At 40.8% G+C, this 25,135-nt stretch overlaps 1 protein-coding gene across 2 annotated transcripts; it reads right to left on the bottom strand.

Moving 5' to 3' along the window:
- Nucleotides 1-202: 202 nt before the first annotated feature.
- Nucleotides 203-10,874, bottom strand: ASB8 (ankyrin repeat and SOCS box containing 8). Of its 2 annotated transcripts, none has more exons than XM_044678394.1 (4): nucleotides 10,766-10,874; nucleotides 8,254-8,414; nucleotides 5,520-5,624; nucleotides 203-2,963 (listed from the first exon to the last, which is right to left on the bottom strand). In XM_044678394.1, the coding sequence occupies exons 2-4, from the start codon at nucleotides 8,380-8,382 to the stop codon at nucleotides 2,331-2,333; spliced, it is 867 nt and encodes a 288-aa protein (XP_044534329.1). In that variant the 5' UTR covers nucleotides 8,383-8,414; nucleotides 10,766-10,874; the 3' UTR covers nucleotides 203-2,330. The 2 variants fall into 2 exon arrangements, with proteins under 2 accessions (XP_044534329.1, XP_044534328.1); XM_044678393.1 differs by lacking the exon at nucleotides 10,766-10,874 and adding an exon at nucleotides 10,392-10,474.
- Nucleotides 10,875-25,135: the final 14,261 nt, after the last annotated feature.

The following is a 25,135-nucleotide window of genomic DNA, read 5'->3' as shown; positions in this document are numbered from 1 at the left end:
ACATTTGAATTCAGGCCACCTCACTCTAAATTCATTGCGATGCATCAGTTTCTGGGAGAAAAGCAGACAAAGAGCAAATAGATATTTTGTATTACAAGTGGTTATTGCTTATCGCTTTTTGGCCTTTTGGCTAAAATCAAGTGTATCTATTGCAAGTGGTTTTTTTTAGTTCCCTTTGGAGCTAAGAGTTGCTAACAATAAATGAAAACTAACGAAGTTGAGTTTTTACTTTAAATCAAGAAATCAAATGATACACCATTTTATGTAGAATTTTCCTGAGCGGAATGTAACGCTGGAATGCTCTGGCCTTGTGACCTCCTGGAAGGGAAGGAATTTTTCACTCGTGTCTCTGTATCCCTGTCACCAGGCATAGTGTCTAGTACTTAATGTCTAGTGAATAGAACCGCAACAAGGTAACATGGGAAGATTGAGAGGAAAACCATTCACAAAGGGCTAACAATGGGGGAGTAAGCCAAGAGAGCGATCTCCTATCATGCTTTGACTCATAACATCCGGCTAGGCATGGTTTTTGTTTTGTTTTGTTTTGTTTTTTTAATGGAGGAAATATTTTCCAAAGCCGAGAGGGATGAAACTAGTTACACATTAAAGCGAGGTGGGAGTTTCTCAGCCAGCTGAGAACACTTGTTAAATGGAGGATAAAAAGACATGGGTTTTAATCCTTATTAACCATTAACCAGTGGTATGAATTTGGGAAGACATTTACCTCCTCTAGTTTCACCAGATGTTCTCCATGGGCACCTCAATTGTACCCCTGTGTGTGTAATTCCCATTTCCCTAACCCCTCTGAAATGATTTTATTAATGAATCACTGTCAAGCTTGGAGACACAAAATAGGGAGTTACATAATGTATGAGAGAGCAGAGATATCTTGTAGTTAGTTATACCTCCAAGGGGGGAAAAACACACAAAATACTCAGAAAATAATAAATATCGTAGTAGGTATCTAGAAGCTCCCCACTGGAGTTACTACTTTCCCATCAAAATATAGTATACAAACAGCAAAAAAGATTCACCTTTTTTTTGGACCAGACCTGTGATTTCAGGGAACTCTCAATAAGGAAACTCATCAATCAATACACCTTGGCATCTATTCTGTACTTTATATATAGTCTTAAGGGAACTGGGGTACTCAGTGAATCGAAAGGGTTTTTAGTAACACAAAACCAGTACCTGAACCCAGTGCATTCAAAGTCTTTTTCCTCAGTTACTTCAATACATTGCATTCCCGTTTTGCATATGGTTTCCTCCCATCCCTGCCCTTCCTAACATACACAGTTTTTTGTTTTAGTCAAATATTCCTCAGATTACAGCTTCTCAGAAGGATGAATGACAACTTGATTCAAAGTTTAGGAATGTAGAAATGGAAAGTTCTGTTGACCTAAACCACACTTTTCTAGGTCTGTAGTTCTTTTCTATACAGTATCTCCCCACTACCAACACATACACAAACACAGCCTGAAATGACCAAAATGTCAACTAATACAAAGCACAACTTAAGTAATAATTCTAAACATTTAGTAGAGTGTTCTATACAGACTATGAACTTGACCTTGGAAGAAAGCAGCCTAGCTTATACTCGTCTCTTCTGGAATCAGACACCAAAAGGTCTAAAGGAAAGGGATGATGGAGGTCTGCAGAGAGAACTATTTTCTCTACACTGGAGAGCAGCTAAATTAATTCTGCTGGAGCACGGAGATACACACAGGGAAAACAGGGACAGTTTGTTTCTTGTAACGGGAAACAAAGGAACGTTCCCCCCTCAATTGCACGGCAATGCTAGTGTCACTCAGTTAAGTCATTATTAACTTGCACTATTTAAGCTGTGTTGTATTTTCTTCTTTGGACCGTGGACAGTATTATCTCGACTGTTATTTCTCTGAATATCTCCAAAGACCAATTAAAAAGCTTCGAAAGGGTTTTTAGTAACCAAACATCTCTGCAGGGAGATCACACACACTATTTAAATACATTTAATTTTCCTAAAGAAATTCAGCTGTGCGACTGGCTCCAGCTATATGTCTCCTAAACAAGAGAACATGGAGACTTTTCCTTTTAGAAGGTGCAATATCAAAAGCTGAGTAAGCAATACACACACTTTCTGCAAACAAAAAAGCATGGGATTTTTTGTTGTTGTTGCTTGGCTTAGAGGGGAGGTGGCAAAGGTGTTATTGCTGTGATATGTTGCTTCAAAATCTATGCACCAAACATGAGCTGTTTGTATCCATTTCCCCATGATAGAACAGGAGAGCCAGGTCTGCAGGGCAAACCTCATGTAGAACAGCTGTGTGATGGCCCAAGCTCTTCCTCAGTTATTCCACAAGTAACAGGTATTCCTTCAAAGATGCTGGCAGTGGCAGGCCCTTGACTGCATCTGGCAGATACTGGAGTCCCAGGCTATGTCGAACAGCATATCGAGACAATGTCTTTAGAGTTCCTGGGGCTGAGCACAGCAAAGTCAGTTTTTCACACAGTTGCTGGTCTCTGGCTACCTCCCCAGGCATAGTGCCATTTTTCCGTAATTCGAAGTGTCCAACAGCTCTGTGGAGGAGTTCAAAGCAAGAATCCTCTTTTTCTGTTCCGAGTCCCCTAACCAGCAAAGCCACTAACCGAGAGATAGGTGTCTGGCCCTTTAAGTTGGTGACCCTGACCTCTGCACCATAGTCAAGGAGGATGCTGACACTCTCCAGGTTTCCCTTCATGGCTGCCCAGCTAAGGGGTGTGTCGTTGTTGTAATCCAGGGCATTAACAGAGGCGCCGCTCTCCAGGAGGGCCCTTACACACTCGGCATTATTCTTAAAGGCTGCCCAGTGAAGTGGGGTATCTCTGTTGCCATCCAGCGCATTGGGGTTTGCACCATATTCCAAAAGGACTTCTACACAAGCTTCATCTTTCTCAGCTGCATAATGGAGAGCTGTCCGGTTGTAGCCATCTAGAGCATTTACCTATAAAAAGAAATAACAAATACATTACAGTGGACATAATGAGTGGGTACAGATTTTCAGACAGATCCAAATTATTCATCCACCCACCATCACAGGTAATCTATTATGCTGCATAAAGAAGTCTATAAGCCATTTCAAAGGAGATGACAGATATGTGGGAGGAAAACTGCTTTGTATATTCACATAAAGGCATAGGAAGGCAAAGAAAACCCATAGAAAAAGGTATCGATTACTTAGCACTACTAATATTAAGTAAGTATGTGTTTCATGTCCATAAGAATAGTCTCAAGTTCCCCGGAAATGAGTTTGGAAAGTTGGGTGTGAAGGGAAGTGTTTCCACAGTACTCTCATAAAGCTGCTAGAAGAGAGGCTGGTTGATATTTCTTTAGTAAGAAGAAATATTGTTAGGATTCCAGGGACTGGGGAAAAAAAAAAAAGATTGCTTAGGCACACTAGAATTAAAGCTGCCAAAGGGAGAAAATAGAGCCACCTCATTAAAAAAGGATGAAAGAAAAGATTTAAAGAATTAAGCACCAAGACAGTTGCTAATTACAAAAGAAATGAGCTCAAAACTGGACCCTTATCTATTCTGACTTGTCCAGGGCTTTGTCATTGTTTTTCCTTTTGACTATGCTACTATAATTAGCTCTTCCACAAAAGGGTGGCGTAAAAAGGAGGATGCAATTTAAACCCATTTTTTACTACTTTGCAGTGATGGGTGACTGAATTGGTGAAGATGAATTTAAAGAGGGTAGAAATTTTGGATTACCTTTTTTATCCAACTTATCTCTATTGTTAAGAACAATCTGGAGATAGCTCTGAAACATACAGTATTACTAATTTGGACAAAATTCTAAGGATGTTAGTTCCTATATTCTATACTCCTAACCCACAATTTATTCAGCTGCCTTAAAATAACCTGCTACTGGCTCTGAATTTGTACCCGTCATGACAGATAGAAATTAAGATTGAGACTAATACTCAAAATAGCACAGAGGTGGGGATGACAGCATAGAAGGCAAAATCCCCAGGAAGGGGTTGCCTGAGAGGTGTACTTCTATGTTTTCATTTGATGTTGGAAGTGTATGTCTGACAGATCCAACCCTAGGCAGGACAATGTAAGATTGGGTGTTAAGGGCTATCCTTCTATCTATAGCTCTGATTTATTCCACAGGCAAAAAAAGTTTTAAAGTTATTGGAAAAAAATGACAGGCTAGGAACAAAAAAGGCAAAGAGAATTTTCCTCATTAACAACACCAACAGCTCAAATTAAGAAGGGGGAAAGTGGCTGAGTGACACAATGAGGTTGATAAGGAACAGATAATACCTGACATGACAACTGGCAATAAAAGTGGTTCTATCCAAAGTACCACTGACTAGAAAGGTAAGAGAGAAAGTAGAGAAGCATGGAGGGAAGAACTGATTCTTAGAAAATAGGAGGTTCTTCAATGAAGTCTTAGAATGGGTTGTTAATAACAAATTACTGGAGGGAAAGCTGGGTAGCTCAGTGGATTGAGAGACAGGCCTAGAGACGGGAAGTCCTAGGTTCGAATCTGGCCTCAGACACTTCCTAGCAGTGTAATCTTGGGCAAGTCACTTAACCCCATTACCTAGCCTTTCCACTCTTCTGCCTTGGAACTAATACATAGTACTGATTCTAAGGTGGAAGATAAGGGTTTAAAAAATTACTGGAAAGCAGAAAACTGGGGAAAAAATTTTTTTTACAGACATCCTTTCTAGTAGAGATCTCATATTTAAAATCTATGGAGAACTTTTTTAAATTTAAAAGGACAAGAGTTGTCCCCCAATCGATAAGTGGGCAAAAGATATAAACAGACAGTTTATGGATAAAGATATAATAGGTATGTGAAAAAATGCTGTAAATCACTACTGATTAGAGAAATGCAAACCAAAATAATTTTGAGATGCCATCTCATGCCATCAGATTGATTAAAATGACAAAAGGGCAAAATGGCAAATGCTGGAGGGGATGTGGGGAAAGGAGGACACTAATATACTGCTGATGGACCAGTGAACTGATTCAACCATTTTGGAGAGCAAAATGGAATTATTCCAAGAGAGGTATAAAACTGTGTATATTGCTGGGTTTCCCAAGGAGAAATGGAAAAAAAGGAAAAGAACTTATATGTTCCAAAATATTTATAGCAGCTCTCTTTGTGATGACAAAGAACTGGAAATTAAGGGGATGACTATCAATTAGGGAATGGCTAAACAAATTGCAGTATATGATAGCAATGGAATGCTATTGTACCATAAGAAATGATGCACAGGCTAATTTTTAAAATATTTGGAAAGAACTACATGAGAGAATAAACCACAAATGAGTAGAACCAAGAGAATATTATGCATGGCTACAGATTTAATACTTGAAGAATAGCTTGTAAATGTCAGGACTGAAAAATGGAAACATGAAGCACAATTTATATCTACATACCTATTTGCTGGTTGAAGCCTTCTATGGTATAGGAAGGGAAGAGAGGGGCTGAGATATTTGTAAATAAATTCTATTAGTAAAAAACAAAACAAAAAAATTACCTCAGCTCCTTTTTCCAAGAGTAACTCCACACAGTCAGCATCTGAAACCATGCAGGCACAGTGCAGTGGCTTCAGTGTGCCATGGGTACAATTCACATCAGCTCCCTATAGGCAAAAAAGCACAAACTTTCATTAGTTTTGCCTAAGCAGCCCTAATCAGATGAGAGATAATCTGCTATTTTGAGGAAAGCCAGAATGGTAATTCATCTCCCTATCCTGTCATGCTCTGAATATGCAAGTCAGATGGGCAGGGAAAACTCAGGATTGGACACCAGGAAAAATGAGTCCTGCTTTCACCAGACATGCCATGCAATATAAACAGCCTAATTTCTTCATTTGGAAACTAAAGAAATATAACTCTACAGTTGGAGAAGCACTACCAATTTTTTGAATCATGCTAACACCTTTATTAAGAAGCTTAACTCTCAGACCACCTAGAGGACACTATCAAGGGCTTAATCCTATTATCTGTACCAAGAATAGAGCCCTTGCTAGATTAAGCAGAATTTGTTATGTTGAAGAAAGCTGAACTATTGAGACATTTTTCTATCCCACTATGCTGTTAGGCAGAAAGACAAGGCTAACAGCCTGGGGACCAGGAAACCAGATCACAGCTCTCCTGCCTTTTCAATGAAGTTTTATTGATAGCTACACCTGACAAGAGTAGGATGACACCTCACTTCCACTTTTTGTTTACAAAAATCTTGTATCGCCACTGCTACTTCAAGAGGCAGTGCCAATCTGGAATTTTAAAGTCTAGCCTACTGGCAGTACTGCTCCTGATCCAAATCTGAAAAAAGAAAAATAAGCCACAGTCCAAATTAAGGCTGATTCAACAGAAGAGCACAATGAGAACATGAGAGTTTCTCATATGGAGCCCTTTACTAAACTGGAACTAACTGCATACTTTTACTTTGCAGAGCCATGTTCACAACGGTGCTGAAGCCCATGACAATGGTCTGGCTGCACTTTACAGCAGTCAAGAAATTGTACCTACAACACTTGCCCCACAAAAATGTATAGCCAGGTGCCAGACATTTTTTAAAATGTGAGATTTATGATCAGCACTTTGTAAGTATAATGTCATACTGTTTTTCTTTTTAAGAGTTAGAATACCATCCAGAAGATATGGTAGCAGCTGAGCAGCAGAACGGTACATAAAAATACAAAAATAATCATACTCTTTGACCCAGTATTATTGAGAATATAACCTATAAGTGTCGTAAAGAACATAAAAAGGAACTGTCTGAAGATTTTCATAGCCACATTACAAATAAATACAAAACCCCACCAAAAACTTGAATCAACCTAAGTGCCCAACAATTGAGGAATTATTAAATAAACTGCAGTACATGCCAATAACATACGATAATGCACAAGTATGAGGAATACAAAGAAATGTGGAAAGGCCCAAATGAAGTAAAACAAAATGATAATAACAAAAAAGAACTAGAAACACAGCATAAATATTAATTAAAGTCATGTAAGAGGAAAGGGGAATGAGAACAGACTTAAAATGACTGAAAATTTAGAATTTTTTTTAGAATGATGGCATTTTATTTTATTTTTTAAACCCTTATCTTCCACCTTAGAATATTATGTTCCAAGGCAGAAGAGTGTTAAGGGCTAGGCAATGGGGGTTAAGTGACTTGCCCAGGGTCACATAGCTGGGAAATATCTGAGGTCACATTTGAACCTAGGACCTCCCATCTCTAGGCCTGGCACTCAATCCACTGAGCTACCCAGCTGCCCCCTATAATTTTTTTTTTTATGCTGAAATTACACTGTTAAAGAGCTCCCAAAATACAGGAATTTGTCCCATCTATATAGTGGATTTTTGTTATATTAATTCAATCATATTAGACTCCATGTGACCCCACGGACTTTGGAGTTTTCTTGGCAAAAATATTACAGTGGTTTGCCATTTCCTTCTCCAGTGTCCCCATTTTACAGACGAGGAAATAGGGCAAATAGGGGGTTAAGTGACTTGGCCAGCGTCATCCAGCTTAGAAGTGTCTGAGGCCAGATTTTAACTTAGATCTTCCTGACTCCAGATTTAGCGCTCTATTTTACTGATGTTCAATATTAAATCTTTTTTTTAAACCCTTACCTTCCATCTTGAAATCAATACTATGTACTGGTTCCAAGGCAGACGAGCAGTTAGGGGTGGGCAATGGGGTTCAAGTGACTTGCCCAGGATCACACAGTTAGGAAGTGTCTGAGGCCAGATTGGAACCTAGGACCTCCCATCTCTAGGCCTGGCTCTCAATCCACTGAGCCACCCAAATGCCCCCTCAATATCAAATCTTTAGTAAAACACTTGACTTTTAAAAATGGCATAGGTATAAGCCACTTAAAAGGAAATTCTAAAGAAGTTCTAATTACTCTACAGGCATGGAAAGATCAGTGTGCTAACCGAGAATCATTTGTATTAGAATAACTAGTCCTTCTAGCTCCCCTCTCCATGATATCTTAACTGGGTCTTTATAAAGATAAGACCACTAGTCATCTAGAACTAACACATTTCATGACAAAAAGACTTCTACAGAGTGATGGAAGGAAGAAGGAAAGGACAACCAAAGAACAAATATGATCAACAGGTTATTATTATCTCTTGAGAGGTAATGGAAATTCTCCTCTGTGTAGCTGATGCTTCGGGTTTGTAACATAGTCCCTTGGGAACTGTCCCATTTCACCCTGGAGTGGTTTCTCACAGAAACAGCAGAACACTCACCCCTCTGATCAGGTCCTCTACGTTATCATGGGGAAAGGAACGTATGGCAGCAATTGTTCGAATTAAGCGCTCTGAAAGAGAGTATTTGCTCTGAATGCTCTGCATAATATACCACATACTGGAACTCATCAAGGGATCAGGATATGTTCACATGCTCCAAACTGCATAAAACAAAACAAAACAAAACAAAAAAAACTCTTAAAAATACCAATCGCCTTTCACCATAACTGTGTTGGTATCCAACACATAATTTTATATGTCATATATCTCAACAATTCTCATAAACCTGGATGGAGGTCAGGTTAAAATTTTTTAAAATCATAATGAAACAATCTGATTATTAGTCATTAAATGAGCAAGGGGACCCTGGACCTAGGTATCCTATACTGCTATTCTCCCATTTAGTGCCCAGTTCTTTTCAAATGAAGATAGAGACCCCATGTACAGCCCACTGGTTTAAAATAGGTAGGCACATGCAATAGATGAAGATCCAAGTTTATATTATATCCTGACAACAAATGGGAGCCATTGAAGGATGCAACAAGGCCAATTTAGAATCCAGTGGCTTTTACATCATATGGTTGGAATATATATGGGATAGTGAAGGTTGATTTTCCTTTTTTTTTTTGGGGGGTGGGGGTACCTGGCTCTATGATTTTACACATAGATGTATTACTGATGTACAATCTCTTCTACCACAAAGATCAACAAGTCATCTGCTAACTTAAGGTGTCAGAGTTGGCTGGCATCCTGAGGCCAAATAACTTGCCTAGTCATGAAGCTAGGATGTCTCTCATTTCATTTGAAATAACTGGTCAGTGCAGTTAATTGTTACTGAGATTCAAAGTCTGAAATAAGTAGCATATTTGGGATTATGTTTATGACATATTGTATATTAGAAAAATAATTTCTTCTATTTATTCATCTTTCTCAATGGTTTATTTTAAAATATTATATAATTCAGACATTCCACATTCTTCCCTATGTTTCTTCTGGGAAATAAAGTTATTCTATATTATCATTGTTGTTATTTTTAAAACCCTTATCCTCTCTCTTAGAATCAGTACTATGTATTCGGTATAAGGTAGAAAAGCTGTAAGGGCTCCAGTGATGGGCAACCTATTCCCCGCGGGCCAGATCCAGGCCATAGTTTCCCCATCACTGCCTTAAGCAATCCCCTAATCACTACGCCCCCACATCCAGATGTAGTGATAGGGGAATTGCTTAAGGCAGTGATGGGAAAACTACGGCCTGGATCGGGCCCGCGGGGAATAGGTTGCCCATCACTGGAGGCAATGGAGGTTAAGTGATTGCCCAGACATACAGCTAGGAAGTGTCTGAGGTCTCAATGCACTGAGCCACCTAGCTACCCCACTGTATTCTGTATTATTAGGCTTTTATTTACTATACGTGTTTTAGAATTCTTTTCTAGTTTTATTTTCTGTTTTCTCAACTAGCATTTTAAAAGCTTAAAAAAGTCTCTGCCGCCCAGGCATTTAGGCAGAAGTAGTAGCAAGCAGAGCCCCTCCCCTGTGCCTCAGCCTCAGCCTCTGCCTCGCCGTGTGTCGGTGTCTCTGCGGGCTGAAGCCCCAGGATCCCGCAAGCAAGACCCCGGGGCGAGGTGACTCTAAGGTCCGCGTGGTTCTTCATTGCACTCTGCGGACCCAGGCAAGCCCCCGACCGCCCCCGGGTTTTCCACGGGCAGGAGATAAAGAGAACCAGTCTCGAGGCTCTTTTCTAAACTGGAAGCGACGTTTCCAGGGGAGACGCCTACGGCTCTGCGGAGTCCGCCGCCTCCCCGAGGCCGGATCCGGCGTTAGCCACCAAGTTGGGGGTCACAGTCTCCCCAGCCATCGGGGCAGCATCGCCGGAAGCCAGATGCTTCGGGGAGACGCGGCCAGCTCCTAACCCCCCGCGGGCCGCCCCTGGACCCAAGGCCTGTTGCTAGGCGGGGGGCAGAACGGAGGCTGCCCCGCGGTGCGCCTGCCCCACGGCCTCCCTCCCGGGGAAGATCCCCGCAGGCAGAGGAGGGGGCCGCCCCAGTCTCCCCCTGCCAAAGCGCTGGGCCTCCGCGCCCGACCAGGGACAAGGTGAGTGGGGAGGACGGCGGCTGCCCGGAACCGGGAGCTAGGCCTTACCTAACCACCGAGTCGAAATGGGGACCGAAAGCGGCTCCCGAGCGTTGACCCGGAAGCAGAAGCTGTCAGATGCAGGCCGTTCCTATTGGGACTATCAGAGGACGGAGGGGTGGCGACAGGCCTGCGCACATGCCTGTCACCGGGCGGCGGAGGGCGCCTGCGCACACTCTGCCCGCCCTTCCCCCCCTTCCCCCCCACCCCCCCTCCCCGCCGGAGCCTAGGCTCCGCTTTCCTTGCTTTCGCAATTGACTCTGCCCGCGCTGCCCCTGCTGGAACCTTGGTTCTAGAACCCGGAGGGCGGAGCGGGGGTGGGGTGGGGGATCGGGAGACTTCTGCTGCCTTCCCAGCCTCCACCTCCCACCCTACCCATTTACTTTCATAGTGACTGCAGTGAGTCCAGCCTCAGTTTCTTCATCAGTAAAATGGGCGGCAATTCAGTGCTCGCCCGGCCTCTGTCCCCGCCATGGTGCAGAGCCTTTTTTCCTAAAATGCAAAATGAGATGTGAACGAGAGGCTTCCCAGATCATGCACTGGATGTTATGTTCCCTTGGTACATGAGACCAAGAATGACTATAGGTCATGATTACAGTCCCCAGGAATGCTGAACGTTTATTTTTAAGCTCTTACCTTCCTTCCTTCCTAGAATCAATACTGTGTGTTGGTTCCAAGGCAAAAGAGAGGTAAGGACTGGGCCATGGGGATTAAGTGACTTGCTCCGGGCCACACAGCCGGAAGTATCTGAGGTCACATTTGAACCCAGGACCTCCATGTCTCTGGGTATGACTCTCAATCCACGGAGCCACCCAGCTGCCCACCACGGGCTGACTTTCCGTCCACACATCTGGAGTGTGGCGAGTAAGAGAGTGCTGTAGGTACGTTGAAGTTCCCGGTCTAGAGTTTCAACTATGGCCCGGGGCAGCCACTTCTTGTGATAGCTGCCAGAGGCTAAGATTCCAATTGCTACTGCTCCAGAACAGATGGAAAAGAACCAAATACACAGACCATGGTGCTGGAAGACAGGAAGGAATTAGAGTGGAGGAAAGCTAGTGTTGGAGAACAGGTGATTTAGATTGGGAACAGTGCTGAGAAATTAGACGGAAACAAACAAGGCTGATGAGGAGAGAAGGTTCTACTTCTCTGCATTTTCCCCTGTTTTTTATCTTACCTACAGAGTGAAGCTCATGGCAAGGCCCTAGGTACAGAGTTCCCAGATGCTTGGTCCTTTTCTCTACATCTCTGCCAACAGGGTGGATGTCGCTTACATTACTGCTAGTTCTGTCTTCTGGGGAGAATTAAAACAATTCAAATCTCTCTTCCACATAATAGCCTATCAAATTTTTAAAACTATCATATCCCCTCTTAGTAGCTTCTACTCTGATCCAAGCATGCCCACTTCCTTCAATCAGTCATTGTACGGCATAATTTTGAGTCTTTTCAACATCCTAGTCTCTTCTTTGGACTCTCCTTGACAAGACTCTTACTTGTCATATTCCTTCCTAATCTTCCCTTCTAATTCTGGTTGCCAAATACATGTTCTTAAAGCACAGCTCTGACCCTGTCAATCCTCTGCTCAAGATGTATCAATGATGTTTTTTTTAAATCTAGGATAAAATGAAAACTCCTAAGCTTTAAAGCCCTTCACATTCTGGCTTGTCTACCATCTAGGTGGATTTTATATTCCTTCCCTTTATGAGCTCAGTCTTCAAGTAAAACTGGCCTCTGTTCTGTTCCCCACCCAGAACCCATCTCTCCACCTTTGTACCAGCTGTGCCCCATGCCTGGAATGCTGTTCCCTTCCCTCCAAGTGCCTCTTGGAATCCCTAGGTTCATCTCAAGTGCCACCTCCTACAAAGATTTTGGAGCATTCTGATAGAGAAGCTCCCTGCAGGTTGACATCAATTCATTAATCACTACACTTTGGCTTTGGTTATTTATTCAACTCTGAATCCCCCTAATTCTATTGCCCACATTTATCACTTCCCACCTATGCAGGGCATACAGGAGAGTCAGGGAAAGGCTGAATCCGGCAAACAAACTCACAGACAAATCTAGCTTCTTAATCCCTGACTGGAAGCTGATCTTCCAGCCCAGATCTCTGTTTCTGCAACCAACTTCTAACTAGCTTCAAGTGTTTGGATTTGGGCACTCAGTAAAACATGATATATACTCAGTATAGTTTTTTTTCTTATTTAGATCCCAATCCAAACTATATCCTAGCTCTGGTAATTCTATATGTTGACCCATCCCTGGGCAGATTGTGACCTTTCCTTTCTTTTAAGCCCATAACACTTATTGTCAGCATACTTTTATTCAACTATATAATATGCTACCTTATGTTTCTGATATTATAAACTTTACCAGAGTGAGGACCATCCTTTATGCTTCTGAAAGGTAGTAAGAAGTATAGTAGAAAGGATGCTGGATTGGATTCTGAAAACCTGGCCTGAAATCACAACTCTGCCACTATGTGAGCTTGAGCAAGTTATGTAACCTCTCTAGACCCCAGTTTCCTTATCTGTAAAATAAATAAATAAGTTGGAGTTGTTGTTTAACTTGACGTGAATTTGTTCATGAGGTTTTTTTTGGCAAAGAGACAGGGCTTGTTTGCCATTTCCATCCCCAGTGTGCCCCCATTTTGCAGAGGAGGAACTGAAGCAAATAGGTGTCAAGTGACTTGCCCAGGGTCATACAGCTAGTAAGTATCTGAGGCCAGATTTTAATTTGGATCTTTTTTACTCCAGACCTAAAGCTCTATCCACTGCACTTACCTAGATAGATGAATTAGACTTTCTAATTCCAAATCTATGATTCTCATTCAGTTCCTGTAGACCCTAGTGCAGGTGCCTAAAACTAGTAGACAATGAATTCCCGATGCTTAATTTCCTGTTTGACCATTTTATTAGTACCACCCATTTGAGGATAAAAACTCAGGAGTTTATATCCCACATGAAAGATTTTAATGATTTCTACATATCATCAGGTTACTCTGCTTCTCCTTTCTTGTGCTCGTTAGAAGATCAGATGAGATGATCTATGTAAAGCACTTTGTAAACCTTAAAACTGTGTTAGTGAACCTATGGCACATATGGCAGAGCATGCCAAAAGGAGCTGCTCTCTTCCCCCTTTCCATGAATGCCTGAGGATATTTCTCAAATCACCCTCCCCTCTAACCCAGCAACCCAATGGGAGCACTTCCTTCCTCCCCTGTCTGGGATAAGGTGGGGGCTCACATGTAGCATGAGGGTTGCAGTTTGAGCACTCAGACTTCTAGAACACTAGCCATCACTGCTAAAGCATTACATAAATGTTGTTATAATAATATTAGTCAAAGGAACACCTACTTTTTAAGTATTTGTGACATATGTCTGTTTTTGAAGCTTCCAACCAGTGAATATTTGACCAGTTTGGTGATTCTTTTATTAGAGATGCCATTTGTTCCTTTCCGATATTCCTGTGTTGTAGTTTGGATTTTGGGGTGTTTGTTTGGATAATCCTATCTGTATCTTTTTTGCCCTCCTCATTGTGTAAGCCTGCTTAATTCATAGTCCAGGGACTTGGAAGAAGATGCTGCTGCCAGGGAGTTGCCCTCCACAATGCTCCTAACTGCTAGACATAGCTCTCTGTCTTTCCACTTGTAGTACAAGATGAAAAATGGAAGAGTCTTTATCCTTTTACTTCAGGGCATCCACCTTAGTAATAATAATTTTCTCTTGCCTTTCTGCAACATTTTAAAACGTGTAGCATAAAGTGCTTTCACATTGATCATTTCATTAGATTTTCCCCAAATCCCTTTGAGATATGTAGCAAAGCAGATAACCTAAGCCATATTGATTAAACCATATAGAATATTGGCCACCATATTGTTAATTAAATCCATTAAGAATCTTGAACTACCAGAGAAGGTCTTTAAATAGTTCTATTTGCATGAATTCAGTTCTTTTTTTTAAATCCCTACCTTCCATTTTAGAATCAATATAATGCATTGGTTCTAAGACAGCAATGAGGATTAAATGTTTTGCCCAGGGTCACACAGCTAGGAAGAATCTAAGTTCATATTTGAACTCAGGACCTCCTATCTCTAGACTTGGCTCTCAATCCACTGAGCCATGTAGCTGTCTTCCCATTATTACTTTTTTAATGCTATTTATAATATAGGTTGTTTTCAGCACAAGTTAGAAACACAACCTCTATGCTTGCCCACTTAGTAATTTTGATTTACCTAGAAAATAACTTAGGACAGTATAACAAATTTCCTAATCATAATGTAGTCATAAATTCATAAAGTCATAAATAAATTTAGTCATAAATTCCCCTCTTGTGTTTCTCAAAAATCTTATTGTTCTCTAGTACTTCAAACCTAAATTTCTAGGGCTCTCAAATTGTCTCTCACTAGTGTTGATCTGTCTGTATGTTCCCAGTGAACATGATGAAGTGGGACATAAGCTAGTCTTGGAATCAAAGGATCTGGGCTTAGCTTCTTCCTACTTGTTTGACCTGGAGCAATTCACTTTATTCTTTCTGGTCCTCAGTAGAAAAATACTCTATGTACAATGTAGATCAGGTACGGGAGAGGTATCTGTTCCTCTACACAGAAGAAATACTCAAAACATAAGACTCATAAGCACACGTTGACAAAGACATAAGACTTGACACAGTAATTCACAATTCCTATTGTACTCTTCTAGGAGATTTATACTTGAAATATTAAAATATGAAGCGCTTTGCAAGACTGCTAAATGGCCGTTTCACTTTCACTTGGACTAAGATATTGTTCATATCTTTTGTCAAATCGCAACACATCTTGAGCTCATTCTCCAGGGAGTGGTCATCATTTCTGAGAAGGATATAATTACAGAATGCTTTTGCTGTGAATAAGACCATACTGTGAAATGTAGACTTTCCCAACATAATCCCTCCTGAAAAGTACAGAGCTATATATTCAACCACCTGTGATTATGGGGGAAAAACAAACAAACAAACACCACAAACAGAAGTGACAGTCAGGAGCCAACGGGGTCTTGTTGCCATTTATGAGCAGCTGCCCTAGGCAGGGTAGTGGAGAGCCAGGCAGAAGAAGGCTCTTTCTTCCTTTTAGGAAGTCTATTAGAGCCTCACAGAGTCCCTATTGTGTTCAGCAGATGGGAAGAGAGAACACCAAAGGGCAGAAAGTCAATCCTTTTAATGGGTACTCAGAAGTTGACTCTTCTTGGCTTACCAGCCAGTTCTTTTTAACACAGCATTTGTCATGGAGGCAGGACCAAAGAATTAATAAAATGATTGTTTCATCATCCTTCAGCACAAGTCCTTCAGCTCTGAGCACCTGTGAATCTAAAAGAATCCAGGAAGGCACAGAGAATGCTTTATGGCACCTGTTCTAATCCAACTCCTGCTACATTCCTCTTGGGTCTCGGGCTTTATTTTTCTTTCTGTTGTGTTTTTCACAGTAGAAAGAGAAGACGTTTCTATCTGCATAGAGGAAGGCTAAGTTAGGAACAGTTCACTAGGTAAAAGTATAAAAAATAATATATCCTTTTATTTTCAGAGAGTATCATCATGTAGGTTGGTGGAGTAAACCATTCACTCAAGTGAGATATGAGAATAACTGGAGAGTCTATAAGGTGCTTTGTTGAAGGGTAAGGATTAGTCATGGCATGATGGGGAAAGACTTTTATCCAAGTCTAACCCCAAATGCCAAGGTACAGCCTTGATACATAAAGTTGTGACATGACAAAAAAGGTATAGCTCAGTGGTTCCCAAACTTTTTTGGCCTACCGCCCCCTTTCCAGAAAAAATATTACTTAGTGCCCCCTGTCACATACTATCACCGCCCCCTTACAGTTATTCACCGCCCCCAAATGCACCTGTGGCCATCACTGCCTCCCTGGATTGTTGCAGCACCCACCAGGGGGTGGTGGTGCCCACTTTGGGAATTACTGGTATAGCTGAAACAATGGTAAATTTTGCTTAGTGACAAGATGGAGTTTGCCCAGCATTAAAGAATCTATTCTCAGGGTTTGCTTAGCATCAAAGAGGGGATGGTCTGTTTTGGTTGGTGATTGGAAGTCTATTCATGACAGAGCCATGTTGGCAGGGATGTGGTTCCTGCAGGTGTTTTCCATTACTCAGAGCTGACTTGGCTGGTCTGAGTCGACCCATGGTTCTGGTCAATGGTTTTGACTACTAGCAGAGTTCACTCTGACTATATGTGTACAAAGGACTGTCATTATGCCACATTTCAATTGGTTGAGATATGCTTAGCAGCTAGATTTGGGCCCGGCGCCGCCAGGTCTGAGCTTTGCATAGAGAATTCAAAGAAATTAGAGGAATTAGCAAAGGGTTAATTTTGGGGTCCTGAGAGTGTCAGTGAGGGGTGCATTAGACTAGGAGTAAAGAGTGTCATTTCTATAACCGGCACATTGTTTGACTTTGTATAAATTAGCCTTTCTTGGCTTCAACTTCCTCATCTATAAAATGATGGGGTCATACTGAATGATCTCCAAGGTCTCCTCCAGTTCTAATATAGGACGTTTTTCTTTCTCACAGGAGCTGCTTCCCAAAGGCTTATGCTCAGTTCAAGTGAGATCTTTGTGGATATGAACACAGTAACCTAGCCCGGATGAAAAAAGGAGAAGGGTTGGGCGTGGGGCTAGCAACCCCACCCTGTAAAAACTACATCTGCTAAAGAAACTGCAACCTAAAGTAGGGGCAGCTGGGCTAGCTCAGTGGATTGAGAGCCAGGCCTAGAGAGATGAAAGGTCCTAGGTTCAAATCCGGGCTCAGACACTTCCCAGCTGGGTGACCCTGAGAGACCCATTGCCTACTGGTTGTGGCCCTATGCTCCTAGAATGGAGTCCCAGGATAAAAAAAAAATAAGGGCTACAAAGATTAGTTCTAAAAAATGCTCAACATGAGGTCTGTTGTTCTCAGGCATCCTAAGCTCCCCTCTTCTCTGTCATATTTTCTAGGGACATGTGCCACTTTGGAAACCAGGTTAGAAGAAGTAGTGATTGTCACTTTGGATTTCTAGAGCACATAATTCATAAGATCGAAGTAATTTAAGATCTGCCATTTTGCAAAGAGAGTTCGTTCCATTAACTGTGACTATCCGAATTCCTGAAACTATTCTGAAAACCTGATACCTCCTAGGCAGCCCCGCTACTTTTCCATTCATTCCTTGAGAGAGTTGTTCTTCTCCATATCAGAGAATCTCTCAAAAACCTCAGTAGGTTGGAAATATGCAGGCAGTGCTAGAGAGTGAGAGAAGAGAGAATCTCCTCTTTAATATAGCAAAACAATTTCCATTTTATTCCCTCTCCCCGATCTCTCCCTTGGTCCCCTGTCCCACTGCTCCTAATTCCAAATCCAGGCCTCCACACAAACAAAACAAAAACAAAACAAGCTTCTTTCAATCTTCCAGAAGTGACTAAATGTGCTATCCAGATTGGCTATTTTACGTCTATGAATTCTTTAATAGATCCAATGAAATGTTTTGTAATCAGGAGAAATGTTTTTCTGGGCAACTTTAGAGGCTATAAGCATAAAAGAAATTTGGCTCACAGTGTCTGAAGATTGCTTTGCAAATAAAGAACTTTAACTCATGCCTCTGAAGTGCCTCAAACTGTTCCCTGACTCTATATCCAAACTCCCATTTATAGAAGTTTTCCCTTTACCCAAATCTTCTTAGTCCTTTTCTTCAAAAATATGCTCAATGTTTCTCTCAAAGAAGTCCTTCAAACTTTATAATCTTCAACTTAAGTCTTTCTAGTCATGTTAAGAACTACCCCCAAACTTCCAATTACTTAATTCTTGTGTAAGTATCTCCATTCATATGGGAAGTAAGGGTCAAATTGGAGTATATCCAATGTATTAGACACAGGAATGGACCTGCAAGGGTCATCCATTGAAGAGTGCTCCGCTGGGCTCGCCTGACAACTTCCAGGGCTCACCACTGAATGCTTTGGTGCTCTGGGATGATGCAGCCAAACATGGTTTCTTCTTTCTCCTCCAGCCTGTTATAGGGGCAGGGTACTACATTAGTCCTCCACACAGTCTGCCTCTTCTATCAACTCTCCAAAATATGTGGCAAGTAGCTGTTCTCTGGTCAGTCCAGTAGAAAGGCTTTTTCCTTCCTCACTCTGACAGCATGGCAACTGTGAGCTCATGGCATCTAAAACTCATGGGTTGGCTTAGGTGAGACTAAGTCTGGGTGTTGGGACCCTGGCTGCCTCTTGAGTTCCTTTCCTAAGAATAGGTGACCAAACCTCAGTCTTGAGATGGATATGCCCAGCCTTGGAGGCAATTTTGTGAGTTTCAGAGATCCTGGCTCGTCTCTTTATTTCTTTTCTCTTTAAGAGCTCATGGGTCCCTCAGTTGGAGCTTCCTTGCAACAGGAAGAATGCTTTGCAACTTTATACTTCTTAGAGAGTAAGATCACTACCAGCAGTGGTCTGAGCCCAAGCAAACCTGAGTGGGCAGAAGACACAAATCTGATTGGAATTGTTTGGACAATGTAGAATCAAGATGAAATGGGAAATGCCAGTGTCCCACAAACTGTTTCATGATTTGATGTTAAGTCCCTACTTCCTCGGAGGCTATAACAGTATTGATAAGTCACTGCTCTTGTAATCTTTGTTAATTTGTATCTGTGAGTTTCTTGTATCCAGAAGATACAATGGAGGTGATGTGGAGGATGCTTCTGCTTTGAGAAGACCCTATCTATGAGCTAGACCTAAGCCAGAGTGTGTTGGACAGTTTGAGAAAGTCTCCCTGTTTTCTTCTGGGGCCAGGCTCCCTCCTGTATTTGTAGATGGTTCCAAAGCTGAAAGGGGCCTCTAAGTGGAACAGGAGAGGCTGAGTGCTATGACCCACCTGAGCCCAGCAACAGCTTACTGTTGTTTGTTACACATGAAAATTCAGCATTCAGGTGTATATCATTAATATAGACATAGTCAAAGTGTTTTTTCTATTCTTTGTGTTTCTATTACATGTGATGCTTCATATTTGCATGTTTCCTATTTCTCAGCAGCCTTGGAAATCCCCCAGTATAAAAGCTATGTCTTTTCCTTCATTTCCCCCCTCCACCCTCCCTAGGATCTAAACACAAGAAGGCTTCATTTCAGGCTGTTGATTGACAGTGTGACTAGTGTTTCTGTTTTCAGGCCTGGCCCTGAGCATGACCTAGAAATCTGATAATGTTTTGCTTGTCACTATTGCTCTTATGACTGTTTGACGAGAATTAGTACCCAAGGCTCTCTGATGACTGTCTCTGCCTGATGTCTCAGGTTCTGAGTTACATGCTGAGTTTCTTGCCAGTTGAGCCCTGTATACCTAATGGCCCTAAACTTTCCTAGGTTTCTTCTTGGGTAGACAGCTCCTCTCTTCACATGGCTGCTTCAAAACTTCTTTCCTTGCTCTGAGTGGTTTTCTGGACTGAAAGACAATACAAAATAGAGAAAAGCATGCTTTCTTTGAATCTATAATGTCTTCTTGGCATCTCACTAGCATCCAAAAATCAACAAAGTATGCTTATCTGCTATTATCTCCTGCTTCAATGACATTTTAAAATGCTGCTCTTTCAAAGAAAGCCTGACATCTGACCATGAATGATTTTCCATTACCTTTTCTAAGAGAAGAAAGTTTTTTTTAACCCTTATCTTCTGTCTTAGAATCGATACTAAGTGGTTACAAGGCAGAAACACGATAAGGGCTAAGTGATAAGGTTTAAGTGACTTGCCCAGGGTCACCCATAGATAGGAAGTTTCTGAGGCTAGATTTGGACCCAGGACCGCCCATTCTCAGTTCTCTATCCACTCAGCCACCTTGTACCCTGAAAAGAAAATTTTATGGACATATATACAATACTACTCCTAACTGGTCCTGTGGTTTCCATGACTGGTATGACATTGAAGATGATTGATTATTGAGTGAAAAAGAGAAACCCCCTTAGTAAGTTAGGAGATGATCTAAAAAGAGGCTTTAATGCTCTTTTGAGCCCATCACTTTGAGGCTCTGCCAGCTCTTACTTGGACTTTCAGAAAGATAGAATTTGTCTCCTTTTTACTTCTATCCCAGTGGCAATGGAGTCTAAACTCAATGTCAGCAAAACTATGTGCTTGCCAAGGTGCACCTGATATTGGTCCTCAAGTCCCTGGTCATGTAATGTGTTTTAAGTACCTTGACCACAAAGAATCCTGAGAAATCGATAACTAGTTCTGATGTAACCTTGGGAATTCAAGAGAAGATGGTCACCGACAGGCTTATTCTGAACTTTAAAGGACTAAAAAGTCTTGCCTAACTGATCAAAAGATCAGGATCTAAAAGAAGTTGCTTAAACAGTATAGGCTTAAGGTGAAAATGAAATGTCTGTTTAGCAGTCCTACAAAATCTATTTTCAAGGAAATTATAATGGCAGTGATATGTTATTGTCTTATATTAGGAATCTGGTAGTACATGCCTATGAGTCTTAAATTTTGTTTCTGTTGTGGAGGAGGAAATAAAGAATTGTTCTATACCCAATATCTATCTGTACATTAAGGTCATTTTCTAGAAGGGACCCTCTTAAACTTTTTTGGAGAAAGCCTGGACATGAGCTATACTTGTTTCTTTTTAGAGATTTTCCTCCAAGTTCTACCTTGAAGAGTGGGACACAATTAGCCAAAACATGCAAGAAAAGTATGCCTCCTCTATTTGGGGTCAGGCAATGATCAGGTTGAATCCAGGCTCTGGGTGAGTCCAGAGCAGAGCTCCCTATTGGAATGTCTTTTTACTTTGGTCATGAGGGACAATGTGAGCATTTAAAAGCCTTTGGAAAGAATAATGAATATTTCAGTGACAGAGTAGGTGGAAAATTAAAAAGTTGTGCCTAAATAACACTGTCCCAGTGATCTTTCCCTTTTAGGCATTCCCTCAGCTCTTATCTATACAGTCTATTCTACATTATCTCATATATTTCCTTAGATTGCTCCCTAGATGTTCCAAAAATACACAAATGTCTATATTTTGTGTCTCTCATAGTGCCTAGCATACTACAGGGTATATAAGAGGCCGTTGATAAATGTCAGCTGAATGGAATTGAACTGAAATGAACTGGATTAAAAGAAACTGCCAAAGCCAAATTATTTGAATTATTTTTTTTGTTCTGTACTCTGACCCTGAAGAAAGAGGTGGGTTGGAAATTTAGAAAGAACAACCTTAAAGGATGGTTTGGAAATGAAGTAAATGGAGGAAAAAAGAGTAAAATCCAAGAGATACAGAACTCAGGACTCATTAAGCTCTTTACACTGCTAAGCCTTGTCCTGTGGCAGAGGAATAGGTAGTTTAAGGAGGAAGGAAAAGTGTTTATTAGCAACAGGGATATTTTTCCAAGACATGTCATCAGGGGGAAACAGCAGTTTCTTTCAGTGGTGTCTGTCTCAGACTAGACATGCCCTCAATTTTCAAACACTGCTCTTTTTTTACTGCTTTTTCCAGGACTTTAGAAAATTTATGATTTAAGGAAAAAACTGTTGAAGGAGTGTTTTTCATCAATACTCTATAAAGATATAGACATATTAATTCAAATACATATACACATACAAATATACATACATATGATTTTGATGTTACAAAATATAGGTATATGTGTGCATCTGTATTGAGTGGGTAAGTGAGAGGAACAACCACCTACTGAAAAGAATCTTGAACTTGGCTTTAATGTGGCAAAGGTTATTTTATTTCATTCTTGCAAGAATGAGTACTTGTCCAGTGTTACAGGTGTTATGGGTATTACAGGTGATGCAGTGCTTTTTTCAGGTCCACCATGGAACAGTTACAACAAACCCTGTCCTGCTACTTGTTCATCTTTTTTATTCCCTTTCTTTCCAGGTCCAAAGACAGTCTAATGAGCATGTTCTGAATTGTTAGCATAAGAAATTAAGAAATTTGTAGAAGCTCCCTGTAAATTGCTTGGTACCTACCCCAATGGACACTAGAGAAATCTTTTCCTCCATGGGATAGTTCCTCTCTAACAGTTTCAAGCCTCAAACATAGCGTTAGACTATTAATGGCCACTTAATTTATTAGCAGTATCAAAAACTCAGAAGGGGAAAGGACCTACTTGTACAAAAATATTTGGAGCTGCTTTTTGTGGTGGCAAAGAACTGAAAATTGAAGAGATGGCCATTAACTGGGGAACAGCTGAACAAAATTGTGGTATATGATGGCAATAGAATACTATTGTGTTGATGAATGATTTCAGAAAGAACTGGAAAGAGCTATGTGAACTGATGCAGAGTGAAATAAGCAGAACCAGAAAAACATTGTACACAGTAACAGCAATATTGTGGAATGAGCAACTCTAATAGACTTAGCTATTCTCAGCAATTCAATGATCCAGGATAATTCTGAGAGACATGACAAAGAATGCTATCTACCTCCAGAGAAAGAACTGTTGGAGTAGGAATGCAGATCAAAGCATGTGATTTTTCACTTTAGTTTATTTGGGATTTTGTTTTGGTGGTTTGATTTTATGATTATTCTCATATAAAAATGACCAATATGGAAATATGCTTTGCATGATAATACATATATAATCCAGATTAAATTGCTTGCCATCTGTGGGAGAGGGGAGAGAAAGGAGGGAAGGAGACAATTTGGATCATATAACTTTGGAAAACTTATGTGGAAATTTGTTATTTCATGTAATTGATAAAACAAAATATCTTTATGACAAAATTAATAAGTAAATACAACTCAGATAGACATATTAAAATACCCTTCCAATGGCTCTAATAGGGTTTCTGAAGAAAAGACTTGAGATTTAAACTTTGGAGAAAGTTGGGAGAAGAAAGGAACTGATGACTTGACTTTATTCTCAATTACTGTGTCAACTACACATTTTTCTATTGCTGTGGTTAAGCAAACTTGCTTAAAAAATATTAAATGGATTATAAGTGTTTCATTTCATTCAAGTTTCAGACCCAAACTACGGGAGGACAGACCTAAGTCAAACCTAGTCCATTAAAGCTAGTGGTAGAAATGAGATGGCATGGTGGCTCACCTTTTCATTGAAGTGAGGGAAAGAGCATACAAGGAAGACAGGATGATAAGATGACCAAATATGGCAACATTACAACCTGTGTCAAAGACCCTTCCAAGTGTTGTATAGAGTCCTCTCAAAGGCCCCCATTGACATGGAGTGATTGATGTAGTATGTACTGGAAGGTGACAAAGAAAGCACAAAGTCTATCATTCCCTGATTTTTATTAACCATCATGGAGAATCCAAATTAGATAACATCAGAAAGTTGTTTGTAAACTATGCTAGCACATTCAGCAGCTAAAGACAGAGCCTTAAGTTTTAAAGGACTATTCAATGAAAGCAAAAGGGGTGGGAACTGGTAAGCTTCAGGTAAGAATTAATAGGTAGAAAGTACTGACCCATATATTTGCTAGAAAATGTGCTGCATCTCATTGAGATTGATAGTGAAAGTGAGAATGAGACTCAGAAACCAATGGTAAGAAAGCACAGAGTTATCCTGTTAATGTCCCTCAGAATGTGATTTTCTTCTTAAAAGAAAAAGAGTTTTTATTACCAAGGAACTGGAGAAATTGCAAGAGAAGTTTAAATAGCAACCCGATGATTCATTTGAACGGTGGTTTTGGAGAGGCTGGTCCAATTGAGCCAATTTAGAAACCTCAGCAGAGTTTCCTAGGCTTAGGTAACTCTCAGAAGACTTAATTTTGCAGACAATGAAATAATTTAGACACCTCAGATGGAAACAACCATCCTTTGGAGCCTTTTTTTTTGGTGGCCAACATGAACATATTTGGCTACTGTAAAGATGAATTCCATTGTAGAGAGGGACTAAAGATTTAAAGAAAATGGGTTTGAGAAATCAGATTTGTTAGATGGGAGGTGGTCACAGCCCGGCCTGTCAGACCCTCTGTGACCAGTCTAAAATACCCTCAGTCAGATCTTTCCTTTTAGCTCTGTCTAACCTACATCAGACTTTAACTCACTGTCATCTACCGCACAATCATACATTCTTGAGTATATCAATTGGTGAAATTTGAATGGAAGAATCAGAACAGTGGGAATGGCAAATACCATTATAATTATAAATAGATGCTGAGGATAGAGGGAGAAGTCAGTGCCCACTATCCTGCTGGATGGGTGGAGGGAAATGACATCTTCCCGTGAACGGAATTTTTAGTGTATATCCTGAAGAATGAGGTTGGTAAGAAAACAAATCTATCAGTCACTAGACTAGGGATAGACTAATAGACTATGTATTGTCTCAGAACAACCCCAGCCCCCATGCCAGGTTGGAATGTTCCACTAATAATATTGCACCACAATTCTTTGCATGTTGTCTCCTTCATTAGCATGTGAACTATTGGAAAGCAAAAACCACAGTTTTGTATTTCTTTGTATCTTGGAACATGGTGTAGGAACTGAACAAAGTCATCATGTTTATCATTGCTGCTATTCTTGAACTCATCAATACAGTACTCCAAGAAGCCCAGGCTTAGGTTGTGAGTGGTATGGGGTTATTAACCTTACCAGTGCTTATTTGGTAACTGAGACTACTCAAAAGCCTCTAGTATTCCTTCACTATCCTTCCCCAGACTTGTCTGAATTCTCCCTTACATGGCCACATTATGGTGGGTAGACTTCTGAGAAAGGCTTCTTTTGAGGGAATTCATATGCACTAATTTCTTGATGGGGAGGGGGTAGCTAGGTGGAACAGTAGATTGAGTGCTGGT

Source organism: Gracilinanus agilis, chromosome 5 (assembly GCF_016433145.1).
Source record: "Gracilinanus agilis isolate LMUSP501 chromosome 5, AgileGrace, whole genome shotgun sequence".
Classification (NCBI taxonomy): Eukaryota; Metazoa; Chordata; class Mammalia; order Didelphimorphia; family Didelphidae; genus Gracilinanus; species Gracilinanus agilis.
Note: the sequence above shows the minus strand (reverse complement) of the source record. Positions and strands in the feature narration are given on the sequence as shown.